Source organism: Castanea sativa, chromosome 6 (assembly GCF_040712315.1).
Source record: "Castanea sativa cultivar Marrone di Chiusa Pesio chromosome 6, ASM4071231v1".
Lineage (NCBI taxonomy): Eukaryota > Viridiplantae > Streptophyta > Magnoliopsida > Fagales > Fagaceae > Castanea > Castanea sativa.
The window spans coordinates 33,242,419-33,257,137 of record NC_134018.1 but is presented as its reverse complement, the minus strand read 5'-3'; the positions used below and the strand labels follow the sequence as shown (position 1 = coordinate 33,257,137).

Below are 14,719 nucleotides of genomic sequence, written 5' to 3'. Positions count from 1 at the left end.
TATTGATAAGTGAGCACTCTTTTTGATCAATCAAGACGCGATCGTAAGGCTATCGGATAAAAAACATCGATCGCAATGCAATTGAAATATTGAAATCTTGTATTCTTTAAGATGCATTTTGAACATTACAACTTTTAATATTTTTTTTTGAGTAGGATTACAACTTAAACTATGATACACATTATATACTCAACCAAGATTACATTGTCATGAAATTTGTTAATCTGAATTCTAATAATATCAATATTTCAATACTAACCATATATATGCACACGAAATTACAAATTAAAAAAAAAAAAAAAATTGTAACCAACTTAAGGTCGAATTACAAAATGGATCTTCTACTTTGGCCAACAGCTTCCACTTTCCGCACTAGTGATTCTACATGGAAACTTTACTAGCAATTTTACATTGCAAGTCATTCGAAAATATTTTATCTGCTACTCATAAGTCATGACTCATATTTTAATGTTGAAAAGGTCTCTCTCTCTCTCTCTCTCTCTCTCTCTATATATATATATATATATATATATATTTTTTTTTTTTTTTTTTTTTTTTTTTTTTCTGTCGTTGTTACATATGCTTTGGATTTTAGTGAGCTTAAGGCCTGGCCTGGCACCCAGAGCAAACCACCACATGCATGCCATTTTATATCTCAAATGCATTAAGGATGTTATTAATCTAAAGATCTTGACATACTTAGAAAGGTGTTTTGGTGCTAAGTACACATCCACGATTAAGTAAATCAATATTTCCAGCACACATAATTAGCACATGCGGGTAGGTTTGCAATGAGGATGATTTTCACTCAAGTATTGCAAAATTTATGTATATGTTTTCCATATTATAACACCTGAAACTATGTCACATGGCCCAGTCCAGACCCTATTTTATATATATATATATATATATATATATATATATATATATATATATATATATATATATATATATATATGATTTATCCATGCTGAATTTAACCAAACCGAGACAACATCCTCTTTAATATTAGTTGTCTTGCCTATTCAGCAAACAGGGCAGGTTCAATTTCTCCAATAGACAAATAAAGAAAATTCTTAGGTAATTTCAGAGTATAGATAAATGGGGCTCCCCTCTCTCATATTTATGATTGACCCAACGATAAATTTAATAAGTGAACCTCACCGTAAATATGAGAGAAATAAGGTGTACTCTAAAGTACCTAAGAATTACTCATACATGAGTAACAACCTAACACATCTGTTAAAAATGAAGCAAATTAAAATTCAAACAGATCATAAACAAACTTATTGCTAAGCTACTGTCTAATTGGATTAGGTAAAGGCCATGTATGAGTCTACAAATAGTACCTCCAAGCTAATATTATGCAGGCCTGCATCAGCAATAAAAAAATTTATCTTGCTACCACACACACATGCTACAACCTAATGTAAATAATAAGTTATAATAACCCATAATACAGTCAATGTGTGTGTGTGTATATATATATATTTATATAAATGGAATAACAAAAGAACACATAGAAATAGCAAGAAGGGGAAGTGAAAAGTGAACTCGTTAATGATGGACTAGAACGTTGAAAATAAATAAGCAAGCTTTAGGATCAAAATTGACATGGAAATGTATACCATAACACAAGCAAAATCACAATAGTTTCTAAACCAAACAAATCAAATTAAGCATCTTTCATTTCATTCAAAATAATTAAATACTTTTTATCAAAATTTTGACACAGAAATAGAAGCCTTAAACCTTTACTCTGCTTTGAAACCTAGAAATTGATAGCAAGTTACCAATGTGACAAAAGATTTCTGTGTTATTACTGAGCCCTGAAATCTGGATGTACCTTAACTCACCGGTCTTTGGATTATAAGAAAATAAACTTTCATAGTACTTCAATAGTATTTCACCAAGTTCCCATAGTCCTATAACTTCAATCAATAAATTATTTGGCATCCCCATTGGTGCATTAATATCAATCTTGTATTCTTTGATCCATTCTTTCTTTCCATATTCCTTCATTACCCAAATTTCGATGTGGGTATCAGATGACAAATCAACCATAGCCAAGTTTGCTCCTAGATCAAACAAATGACCGACCCAAATTTTTGGTAGAGAAATCAAGCCAAACTCCTCCTTCCCAACGTCAAAAGAAACAATCTTATCCTTTAAAGCATCATGAGAGTTAACAAGCCAATGAAGAGCTCCACATGCAAATATAGGCTTTCCAACTAAAGGGAAAGGAGGACCTTTGCTAATAGTTCTCCATGAACTTGTACCTAGAGTGTATACTTCAGCACCCAAATTGTAGTCTGGATTTTCATAACCACCTTCCCGGAAGAACACACTAACAATCTTGTACTTGTTGGTTAAACAATCAAACCCTAATCCATATTTTCTCTTGCCTAATGGAGGAGAGGATGTAGATGGTGGTAGTGCTAGAACTTCTTGCCTAAGAGGATTAAACAAAACCAAAACACTATCATCACAACGTTTTGTAAAACAAAGCAAACCATTGCAACAACCCTCTAAGAAATATGCTTTTGAATTTGCAAACTTTGGGACTAAATTCATGTTAGCCTTCAAGAAGACCCCAGCTTCTGTAAACGTTACATCTGGTGTGTGATGATCAAGAAGTAAGATTTTGGGTTCTTGAACACATCGAGTTAGGTGCATGTAAGCAAGACATGGATCATCAATGATATTGGACCATAGTGGAGAGACACACTTGAATCGAAAAAGTGACTTGATGGGTAGTCGTGAAAAGATGTCAAAGAGGATATCTGAAGGGAATTGCACCATTCTTGTTTACTGAATCGGCTTGCTGGAGTACTTTTATCCCTAACATCTCTTCAATGGCTTGAAAAATACAGTCATGGTAAAGTCGGTAAACCTTCACCAGAGGAGAAAAAAAAATACTAATTATATTGCCATAAAAAAAAATTTCAATTCATTGTCCACACTCAATGCGTAAGCAATGGAAACCTAGTTAAGTCTTGGCCGGTAAGTTAATTCCTAGCAGAGTACTGGGCCAGCACCAGGCTTAGGCCACTTAGGCAATTGCCTAGGCCCTACTAGAGAAAAAGCCCCCAAATTTTGGGGCAAAAATTGAAATATATATATATATATATTTTTAGATATTTTTTTTGAGATACAGAAAAAAAAAATTAGTTTTACATTTTTCTTTTACTTTTAAAAAGTACAAAAAATTAAGTAATGTTAAAAATAATACAACTTTAAATTCATAGGGTTTACAAATAAGTGTCACTAATTACAAAAAATAATTTAGATAGAAAAATACTATAAATTTTACTTTAAAACCTTTATACAAATTGATGTGACAATTAATATAATTTGTAGACGTCAACAACCTATTAAATGCATTTTTAAATTACTTAGTGATACATCTTTATAAGCATCATGTTGTAAAATATATAATATCCCTAACATCATTCATTTAAAAACTTGTTTATTATCTTCTTGAAGTGTTATTAATCACATTCATTGCTACAATTTTTGTAAGTTTTTTTAGTAAAATTTGTTATAGTTTTAGCATTTCTTCAGAAAAGAAAATATTACAAAATAAAAAGAATGACAAAATTTAGTTACAAAATTAGTTGTAGCCTTAGGCTACAAACTTACTTAATATTTTTTTATTAGATGTGAATTTTAACAAATCCACCATTGGATTACATCTTCTTTTTATTTCCTTCATACTTACAAAATTTTAAGAAAATTAAATACCAATAGCTATGTTATTAATAAATTTTTTAAATTGCAAATTTTTGTAATTTAAAATTATGCACAAAATATAAGCTTATAGATCATATAATAAATAATATCTAATTGACACAAAATTTGAGATATATATTAAAAGCGTAAAGAACATGCAATTCAACGGTTATATTTTTAAAATATGTTGTAATATTTATTTTATTGAGTGAGTTTATAGCTTTAAGATACAACCAAATTCATAACTAAACTTTGTTCTAAAAAAAATGTATTTTTGTTATATAAAAATTATGATATTGCAAACTAATTAAATATTATTTAATTAATAACAAAATGCCCTATTTAAACATATCGCCTTAGGCCTCAAAGTTTGTTGGGCCGCCCTGGCAGGGTTTACAAAACATCTATAGAAATCTCCTTGAAGTCAACTACCATATTCATTTATGGTATAGGGACGTGGTGGCCAAGAAAAAGTCTTTGTGACTAGGAAACATCAACGCAAATCTCCTCTTGAAGCCAACTATTATTAGAAAAATGGTATATATATATATATAAAAGTTCAAGTTACATCTGGTGTAACTCTTGTAAAGTTACACATTTTTTACACCGTAAATTTCTAAAAGATCTAACTGTTAAAAAAATATCATTAAATACTATAACTTTTCACCTCACTCCTAATTAAGACTAGCAATTTTTTCTCTCTCCTTATTTAATGTTTTATTATTTTTCACTTAATTAAAGGCACACAATATTTTCAACAACCTACAAACCATACTAATCTACTTCATAGCCAATACACAACAGCCAAAGCTTTTTGTTGGGATGATTCTTTTTCTTATTTTTGCCGAAGCACTGGCTCTCTATGGTCTCATTGTTGGCATCATCCTTTCTTCCCGAGCTAGTCAGTCCGAAGCCAACTGAAACTAAGAGAGCACATTCTTCTAGGTGGTTGCAGTTGTGGTCGTGTGGTTTATTGCTATTAATTTGGAAGTGTTTTTTAACTAGAGATTCTTGTGGCTGTGGGTGAGTGCAATTGTTCTACCAATATATGTTTTAGGAAGTTGTCTGGCTATGGTGATAGGATACAGAATTAGAAATTAGTTTCTACTCTTAAATTTTAATAAAGTCTTTTCTCATCCTTGTGATTCGGCATTGTGAGGATTTAAATTTAAAGTTGAAGTTGTGTAGAATCATTGTATTATCATTTTTGGAAGGATTTGTCCTCGTGCCTTTGTTATTTTTATCAAAAAAAAAAAAAAAAACCATGGCGAAATCAAGTGGGTTGGGTGGGGAGAGTTTAATGACTTATTTGAAAAATGGGTTGTTGAAAATGGCAAGTGCCCTTTAATCAAGTGAAAAACAATAAATAAGGAGAGAGACAAAAGTAGAAAGCAATAACATTTAATTAATGGTGTCTTTTTTAACCGTTAGATCTTTTAGAAATTTATGGTGTAAAAAATGTGTAACTTTACAAGAGTTACACCAGGTATAACTTGAACACATCTCTCTCTCTCTCTCTCTCTCTCTCTCTCTCTCTCTATATATATATATATATATATGATTTGTTTTTATTTTTTCTAATTATTTAATTTGATAATTATGGTAATTATTAATACTCCTTTTTTGTGATATGAAATATAATAATTACAGTAGCTGTTAATATTCTTTTATTTTTTGTCTAAATATTAAATTTAATAATTATAGTACCCACCTGAAATATACTTTTTTTTTAGAATACTAAGGTTATGTTTGGTAACCGTTTTTGTTCTCTATTTTCAAAAACTTGTTCTTGGGATTATAAAGATTTTTTTTTGTATTTTTGAAATAAAAAACATGTTTGGTAAGTTGAAATTAAAAAGATAGTTTTTGGAGAAAAAAAAATAGAAAATACTAAAATATGTTGTTACTTAGATTTGAACTCTAATACTAACTCACTAGTCGCTAATCTGTACTATGCACAGGAACCTACATATTTATGAGGTAGACTAAAATAATTTTATAAAATCTTAAATTGATTAAGAAATTACACCATTGCATGATTTGCTCTTGTATGACTTCAATTTGTGTTATAGAAGAAGTCATTGCTCAAACTTGCAATGGCTTACAAAAAATTTATCAGAAAATTTCAAATATTGCAAAAAAATAACTAAAAACTTCAGATATTAAAATTTCTAAAAGACCAAAAAATATTAAAATATCAGATAATTCACTACTTAGAAATTATTGAAACAAAACAAAATATATATGACTAAACAATAGAAAAATATAAAAGAAAGATGGGTTACATTCAAAAAAATAATCTCAATTATTGCAAGTTTTTTTATCTTATAAAAGACAGCTAAAAAGAGTTTGGTGGATTATGTACAAAAATTACTTTTCAAAGAAGTTGCAGTAGAATTGTTTTATTATCCAAAAAAGTTGAACTTTATCAGTAATTGATGATTTTAATATTTATCCAAACAAAGCCACGTTCAGGATAATCTTAATATAGGATTTATTCAAAAAAAAAAAATTTTAATCAACGTTTGAGTTTGAGTTTGAGTTTAAGTTAGACTTATCAGAGAGGTAAAGTTTCACTCCTTATTCAGTTTGAACTAAACAAAATTAATTTTGTTTAAAAAAATGATTATGATGAGTTTGAGATTAAGTTAGACTTGTTAGAGAGATAGAGTTTTACTCCTTCTTAAGTTTGGACTAAACAAATTTTTTTTTTTTTTTTAAATGATGAGTTTGAGTTTAAGTTGAACTTGTTAGAGAAATAGAGTTTCACTCCTTGTTAAGTTTGGACTAAATAAAAATAATTTTATTTAAATATTGTGCTAACGTGAAAAATTATGGGAGCTTTAGAGGCTGCGATTTTATATATATATAGTATTTACTAAGCCTCGGAAATACATAATAATATATAAATTAGAAGTACTTAGACCTATTCTAAGAAGAACAAAGTTTCTCTCCAAACTAGTTTGGAGAGAAACCCTACAAACTCATCATATATCTTTATATTGAGTGTGAATTTTGAAAATCTAACTGTTAGATCGCATGTTCTTATTACATTCTTAATGCTTACAAAATTTCAAGAAGATTAAAGATCAATTGCTATATCATCAAATAAATGTTATAATTTCAAGTTTTTGTGATTTAAAGTTGTATATAAAAAATAAGTTAATTGATCAAATAGTAAATAATATCCAATTTGAACGAAATTTAATACGTATGTTAAGAACATAAGGAACATGAAATTTAACAGTTAGATTCTCAAAATTCACAAAATATATATATATATATATATATATGAGAAGTTTGAAGAGTTTCTCTCCAAACTAGTTTGAAGAGAAACTTTGTTCTTCTAAGAATGTCCTGGAACATGTACGCTAGTTCCAGAGTTCCTAGTGAGATTGCAATGCAGCCTCATTGGTTTGTGCAAGTTATGGTTCCATGGAGACACTAACCTGATTCAAGCCCTTTAGCGGCAATTAAATTTTTTTTTTTTGATTGGGATTAAAAATTAAAAACATATTATAATATATAATTAAAAAAAACATAGTTAACCGAGTAAGCCTCGGAAACACATAATTAACCAACCTACATATGTAGTACATAAATTAAGCTTTCCAAACATCAATCACAGATTCACAGACTAAGAGTTACCGCAAAACTAAAAAATTAATTTCTTAGTTAATTAGACATGAAAGCTCAATTTCTTATATAATTTCTAAACAATCAAACTAACATTATAAAAAAAATCAATTGAAAATACATAACAATTCTCTAAATTGGATTAACTTAAGGAAATCAACTTAAACAAATACACAAAATATATTCAATTTGATGGAAAAAAAATAGAGTAAACAAATACATACTTGTAAAGTTGTAAGTAGAAGAAAAGAATAATAGCGCAAAGGAACCGTATGATGGGTATTAATTATGAATTATTTGATATATATACTCCACATTGAAGAATTTTATATGAACAAAAAGTCTAAAGCTAATTAAACCACCATGTAATATGCCAATTACTAGGCCACCTGAAGTATATACTTTTATTAAAGTTTCAACCTCACCGGGGTCTTATTGGCCAAGGAAGCACGACACTGCTTTTTATACATAACCTTCATCTTCAGATTAAGTCACATTTGAGTGCAAGATGAATTGCTTTAACCTAATGCATGGCTTTTAATTGTTATGATTTTTGTTTTTATCCACTTAGAAATGCAGCAAGTGTAATTAAACTTTAATCAAATTAAGATTTTTATTCACTTCAAAATTATAGTTGAAAAAAAATTATATCCACTTAGAAATTATAGTCAAAGAAAACTTATATATATATATATGTATATTTTTTTTTTTTTTCTTAAAATCTAAAAATTTAAGAAAATAGTTGAAGAAAAATTATATCCACTTAGAAATTATGGTGAAGAAAACTTATATATATTTTTTCTTAAAATCTAAAAATTTTTAAAAATTTTTGCAATTTGATGCTGCCACTTGATGCAACCACGGCATCTAAGCCTAACTTTTATTATAGGCGAAACTATACTATTGGTCCCTGAAGTTTACCCTGTATGCACAATTGGTCCCTCAAGTTTGAAGCAAGCACAATTAGTCCCTTAAGTTTTAAAACTAAGTAGTATTGGTCATTTTACCAACTGTTGTTAACGGTGTTATTTACGTAACTAATAGAATAATAACTTGACATTTTTTAAATGATGTGGCATGTTTTTAATTAAAAATTAAAAAAAAAATTCCACATTGGATGAAATGGAAAAATCATATTGACTGGATAAAAACAAATCTGATATTTCCATTCCACCATTTCAAAAATCCAATTTCTCTTCTTCCTTCCTTCCGTTTTCCTCCAAACCCTAACTCTCTCTCTCTCTATGCACTGTAAATTTCACAAACCAATAATCCATATCTAAAATTCTGTATACAACAAAGCCTTTGGCTCTTTGAAGCTAAATCAGCTCCAATCTTGATTGATTGGCGATCGTATCTCTCTCTCTCTCTCTTTGAATTTGATCGGATTTTGTAGATTTTTAAGTGTTTGTGTGATAGAGAGACGGCGAATTTGCAGTAGAAGATAGACTACGTGTTCAAGGTGGTGTTGATCGGAGGCTCGTCGGTTGGGAAATCGCAACTGCTAGCTCGGTTTGCGAGGAACGAGTTCAGTTTAGACTCTAAAGCCACCATCGGTGTCGAGTTTCGTGGCATGGTTTTGTTCCGTGGAGATCGGCGGTGCTATGGTGGTGGGTTTGGTATAGGTATTTTGTGTGGTGAGTCTATGGTGGTCTGTGGTGGTGCTGGTTTACTGGGTCTATGATTTTTTTTTTGGCAATGGGTTTACTAGTGGTGGTGGTGTGCAATGCAACGGTGGTGGAGTGGGGTTGCTGGGGTTTCCTTTTTTGCTTTGATTTTTTGTTGTGGGTATTGTGGTTGATTTGTGGGTAGCCGATGGTGGTTGCTTTTGATTTGTGGCTGATTTTTTGTTGTGGGGTGTGTGGGTTTGATGGTGGTGGGGATGGGTTCGCTGTGGTAGAGGTGGCTATGTTTTTTGGTCAAATTTGGGGTCTATAGGTCGGATTTGGGTGGTTTGGATCAGATTTGGTGGCGTTTGGGTGGGTGAGTGTGGCTGAGTTTTGGTGGAAGGTGTTGACTGTTGATAGGAATTTAAAATATCAAATTTGTTTTTAATCCAGTCAATATGATTTTCCAATTTCATCTAACGTGAAAACTATTTTTTTTTTTAATTTTTAATTAAAAACACGCCACATCATTTAAAAAAATGCTAAGTCATTGTTCCATTAGCCACGTAAGTAACATCGTTAACGGTAGTTAGTAAAAAGACCAATACAACTCAGTTTTAAAACTTAAGGGACTAATTGTGCTCGCTTCAAACTTGAGGAACCAATTGCACACACATAATAAACTTTAGGGACCAATAGTGTAGTTTCGCCTTTATTATATATAATAATTTGATATATATATATATATATAGAGAGAGAGAGAGAGAGAGAGAGAGAGAGAGAGAGAGAGAGAGATTAAATGGGACAGATTCATTAAATTAAATGCGTTTTTTCATTGATTTTTAAAAATTAAAAACTAAAAACAACATTTTGAATGTTTTCAGTTTACTTCATAAATTGAGTTTTGAAAATACTTTTTGTTTTATGTCCATTTTGGGTTGCCAAATAAGTTTTTTAATCTCAAAAATAGAAAATTGTTTTTGGAAATAGAAACTAAGAAGAAAAAACAGTTACCAAATATATTATAAGTATTTTAACACACATTGGGATAGAGGAGAAGGTTTTAAAGAAACTATACTTCCTATTACACTTACTTCTTCTTAAACTATGAGAATGCATGCTTGCTCCGCTAAAATATTACTCAAGTCTCATAAAAAAAAAAAAAAAAAACTATTACTCTGGTAACTTTTTAAGTTGCACATTTGCCCCCAAAGTTTATTTAAACGTTAATTTTAAATGGAAATTAGTTGCACGAGTGACATTATGCATACGTGTCATCACATGAAAAGACAGAATTACCCTTCTTTAATCTCTTTAAAACATCACGTCCCTCGTTAATTTAATCTTGCGGTGAACATTTCACACTTGAAATACTGTTAACAGATCACAGTTGCAGAGATATAGTAAAAATTGAGATTCATATATTAGATTTTGCTAAAGTTATAAAGTTTTCAGGATCAGACGTTCTTTTTGTCCGTCGATAAAAACAATTATAGCCATGGTGTGTTCTCTTCCCTATAAGAGAGATTGAAGGAAATCGTTTATAAGTCAGTCTGGCTGATGGTCACAAAAATTTGTACTCATGCAACATAGAAGAAGGAAATATTTTGGTCTCTCCAACTTTTCTCATTAACAGATTACTTGAATCTCAAATCATTTAAACCTTTATTGAGTAAAGTATGATCACCAACTTTTATCATGAAAATCAATAACATTTGTCTTGAGCACCTAACCTAAGTATGAAACAATCATGAGAACGATGCACAGTAAAAGTCCCAAAAGAAGCTACAACAACAAATATTTCCAAGTAAGTGCCATCAATAATCACACATGAAAAGAAGAAAGTATTAACCAAGCTACTGTAGCATTTTAATTAAACGTACAATTAAGGGCCCATTTGATAATATTGTTCTAGAACGTTATTTGTATTTTTTAGAAATATGTGTGAGTGAAAAAATGTGTGAAAATAAGAATAATGTTGTTTAAACATTGAAAACTGTTATTTAAAATATACTACCAAAAAGCCCTTTAGGTGAGGTGGTGTTGGTGGCCCGGATTGATGATTGAAGAATTGGGTATTTAGGGTTTTCGAAATCGTGGTAGGAGGCAAAGGATGCAATGCAAGAATTAATGTAAAGTGTTGAGACACATGAGTGTTTTAAGATATTAAAAATGGGGCAATTCGTTCTTTTCATGTGATGTCACTTATGCAAGAGTCTGCAAGTTGCATGTGAGTGTAAATTCACATCAAAGTTAATAGTTAAATAAACTCCATCTACTTTAGGCTGCAAAGTGTTAAACATATAATAGTTTAATGGGTTAAATATGTATTCACATAATTTAGGAGCAAGTGTAATAAGGCATAATTTAAAAAGGTTATTAAAATAGTTACTAATGATGGCGAAATTCTAGTAAAGGGTTTATGTGTGTGTGTATATAATGACATACAAAATTGTGAAACTTACACAAGGTCAACATTAATTTTACAACTTGTAATACACACACCAAATTATTTATTTTAAACTACTTTAAACTTTTGGTCTTAATATTTTAAATTTCTTAAAATTCAAGAATTAAGCCTTTTTGGATATACACCATTGTAAGTTTCTTTAAGACCTTCTCCCCTCTCCCCCTGTGTGTGTGTGTTAAAAATATTTAGTATTCTCAAAAGAAAAAACAATGGGTTAATCTCACATTGAAAAATGAGTGTGAGTTAAAGAGGTTTAAAGTCTATGCTGTATATTCAAGAGTTAGACCCTTTTGGATATACATCACTGTAAGTTTCTTTAAGACCTTCTATATGTGTATTAAAAATATTTAGTATTCTAAAAAAAAAAATTTATCTAAAGTAAATTATTCTAACAATTAATAGGTCACTTGATATTTTAATAATAAAACTTAACGTAAATAAAACTATCTTAATAATTAATGAGTGTATTCACTTGCTATAGTGAGAACATATCTATTTAAAGCAACCACAATCCAACAATATATAATATATATGGCATGACCACCGCACACCCTTGGTATAATGGTTACACCATAAGTATAAGTGTTCATGAGGTGTGGGGGGTAAGGGCCGGGGTTTAAGTCTACATGAGGGAGCTTTACACACATATACACTTAGATTATACTAGAGTAGAATTTCTACCTTGTATAAAATATATATATATAGCATGCTCCAATTCGGCCATGCGTGTGTCAAGTTGAACCCTTCAATTCTATTTGGGGTTAACCTAATTATGAATATAACAGAGAAAATCCATGATCTACTTACAATATTCTGCAGATTCAATACCTAACTTGTGGTCTAATTAGTTCTAGACCAAGAATAGGACCAGCACTGAATTGCTAGCTCCAACAGTTCAATTATATATATAGTACACAGTCTTAAACAATGGTTCCTAATATTTTGCTAGCGAGGATCTAAATCAGTAATTGTAACCTCATTAATAGATTGCTTGGATGGTTCTGGTTTGGGTTCAAATTGTTGAGATGATGCTCCAGCATCTTTTGTTACCAAATCTGATTCAGGATTTTCCCTAGTGACCAAAAACATGAAATTATTCATACCAAACAAAATTTTGTCCAAGCTCCCATTAGGTAGGTATTCATAGACAAGTAGCTTTTCTCCATCTTCTAAGCAGAAGCCTAATAGCCTTACCAGGTTCCGATGCAACAATTTGGCAACCAACACTACTTCCGTTTTAAGTTCTTCTAGACCTTGCCCTGAGCTCCTTGATAGCCTTTTAACAGCTATTTCTCTTCCATCTAAGAGTTTACCCCTGGTGTATACAGGCAGTGCATTCAATCTACAAGATAGAAATGGGAAAAGATAGCATATGCATCGTAGATAACCAAGTACCTTGTAAACAGGACCAAAACCACCTTCTCCAAGTTTATATTCCTCACAGAAATTTCTTGTTGCAACTTTAAGTGTACTTAAACCCATCAAAAGCGATTCACTGCTCTTTTCTCCACCTTCATGAACACTCTCTATTTGACAATACAATATAAAACATATATGAATTCAGATAGCAGAAAGCTTAATTTAGAAACTCACTTATGTAATGCATACTAAAAGTGTTCCTAATATCATGTAATGTTCCAAGGAATAAATTTTTATTACATCAAAGTTTATTGATAAGACGAGAAGAATGAAATTTAAATTTCACAGCTAACAATTTGATTGAATGCTGCAAGAGATATAACGTGATATACCAACTCTTTTTCTTGTGGTTCTTCTCCATAAGAAGTAGCCGAAGATTATAGATATCATAACCAATGCAACAGCTAATGGATGACCACCAAAACAAAAATTCCTGAGCTGTTCTTGTTTTCTGCTCACATAAGCATGAAATAGTTTCATCATTCATGCAACCAGAAACATACTAAGTTAACACAAAAGGTGATAAATTTGTTTTCACACTCCGGATCAATGAAATACTTGTTGGTAAACCCTCAAGAGATTTGAAATGAATGAGCAAAAAACATACCAGCATGATTACTTGTCTTACAAGTTCCAGTTGTAGTTACATTGTTCTCTGATGTAGTTCTAGTAGTAGTTGCATTGTTCTCAGGCAATGAAGGGGATAAAGAAGATTTAGATCATAATTCAGGTGGAGGAGATGGTAATGGTGAGAGAAAGAACGAATATATCTCAAAACGAAGATTGCAACTCGGAGTGTATAAACGACTGCCTACTTTTTTATCACAGCATCCGTGCATATAACTGATAAGCCCTTGTAGGCAAGTCAAGCAGCGGTTATCTAACAAGTCTCTGGTGCACTGTGCCATAGCATAGATATTTACATAAGCAGTGTAGCCTATGACCCCAACAGCAAACTTTGAAGGACTGGCTGCAGCATCAGATGAAATATTTTGCACCAAAAATTCCAACTTTTGCTTAAAAAGAAGTCAGTTGCATCATTCACATTAACTGCTCTCCATATTGGAGCACTATTGACAGTTGGGAAAAAACGCCTGTCCGAGTACTGTAATGAACAATTATTAAAACCTATGGAAGCTTCCTTCTGATTATTACAGTTTCTCCTGATCTCTGTTGCTGCAGTATATGCACAAGTTTGGCAATCCTTGTCAGAGAGATCACCTATGCACTGTATTAGGCCATAAACTGCATCAAGGTTCTGGCCCACACTAGTGATATAGAATCCATTTATAGAAGAATTGGCAACAAGAAATGTAAGAGTAAGGTTTAGGTTTTGCTCATAGACACTCCCAGAGGTGTAATTATTAGCAGTATTACAGTTGACATACGCATAATCTTGAGCTACACTGGTGGAACATAAATAAAGAAGACATGAAAATAAAATCAAATGGACAACATCCACTGCAAAATATTGCATTATATAAGTTGGGAAGGAGACTTGGTGAAGTAGAAGAGGCAGCAAAGGAAGAAAAATATGTGGTGTGATAGCTAGTTAGCAGTATGACATGAACAAACTGTGCCTCTCTCTCATACTTTATAGCTAAGAAGATTCATAAACATCCATGGTCTATTATTTAATATGACTTTCATATGTAAAATATATACAGATGACAAGGTTCAGACAATCTGAACGAGCTGAATTTTTCTCGAATATGACATGTTAGAACTTAGTTTTGGACCTTTTGGCAACCCAGCTATGATCATGTCTCTATTAACCATTATATTAATCCTCATCTAATATATATTACTTATTCCCCCCTGAATATTCATGCAAATCCATCCATAAGATCCAAAT

General features: G+C 31.1%; 2 protein-coding genes across 2 annotated transcripts; both read right to left on the bottom strand.

Annotated features, from left to right (window-relative positions):
- Positions 1-1,754: 1,754 nt before the first annotated feature.
- Positions 1,755-2,802, bottom strand: LOC142639819 (F-box protein At3g07870-like). Its single transcript, XM_075813958.1, has 2 exons — positions 1,857-2,802; positions 1,755-1,771 (listed from the first exon to the last, which is right to left on the bottom strand). Exons 1-2 carry the CDS (start codon positions 2,800-2,802, stop codon positions 1,755-1,757), a joined length of 963 nt encoding a protein of 320 aa, XP_075670073.1.
- Positions 2,803-12,390: 9,588 nt separating this feature from the next.
- LOC142639818 (cysteine-rich receptor-like protein kinase 25) lies at positions 12,391-14,341 on the bottom strand. The gene is made up of 4 exons (XM_075813956.1): positions 13,876-14,341; positions 13,680-13,834; positions 13,472-13,550; positions 12,391-12,971 (listed from the first exon to the last, which is right to left on the bottom strand). The coding sequence occupies exons 1-4, from the start codon at positions 14,339-14,341 to the stop codon at positions 12,391-12,393; spliced, it is 1,281 nt and encodes a 426-aa protein (XP_075670071.1).
- Between the last annotated feature and the right edge of the window lie 378 nt (positions 14,342-14,719).

Bases quoted from the DNA above. Each gene is read 5' to 3' on its own strand.
- LOC142639819 (XM_075813958.1), bottom strand. From the start codon at position 2,802: ATGGTGCAATTCCCTTCAGATATCCTCTTTGACATCTTTTCACGACTA.
- LOC142639818 (XM_075813956.1), bottom strand. From the start codon at position 14,341: ATGCAATATTTTGCAGTGGATGTTGTCCATTTGATTTTATTTTCATGT. The intron at 13,835-13,875 runs GTTGGAATTTTT...CTGATGCTGCAG, and splicing joins TGACTTCTTTTTAAGCAAAA to CCAGTCCTTCAAAGTTTGCT. The intron at 12,972-13,471 runs GTATGTTTTTTG...ATTGTCAAATAG, and splicing joins TAAGACAAGTAATCATGCTG to AGAGTGTTCATGAAGGTGGA.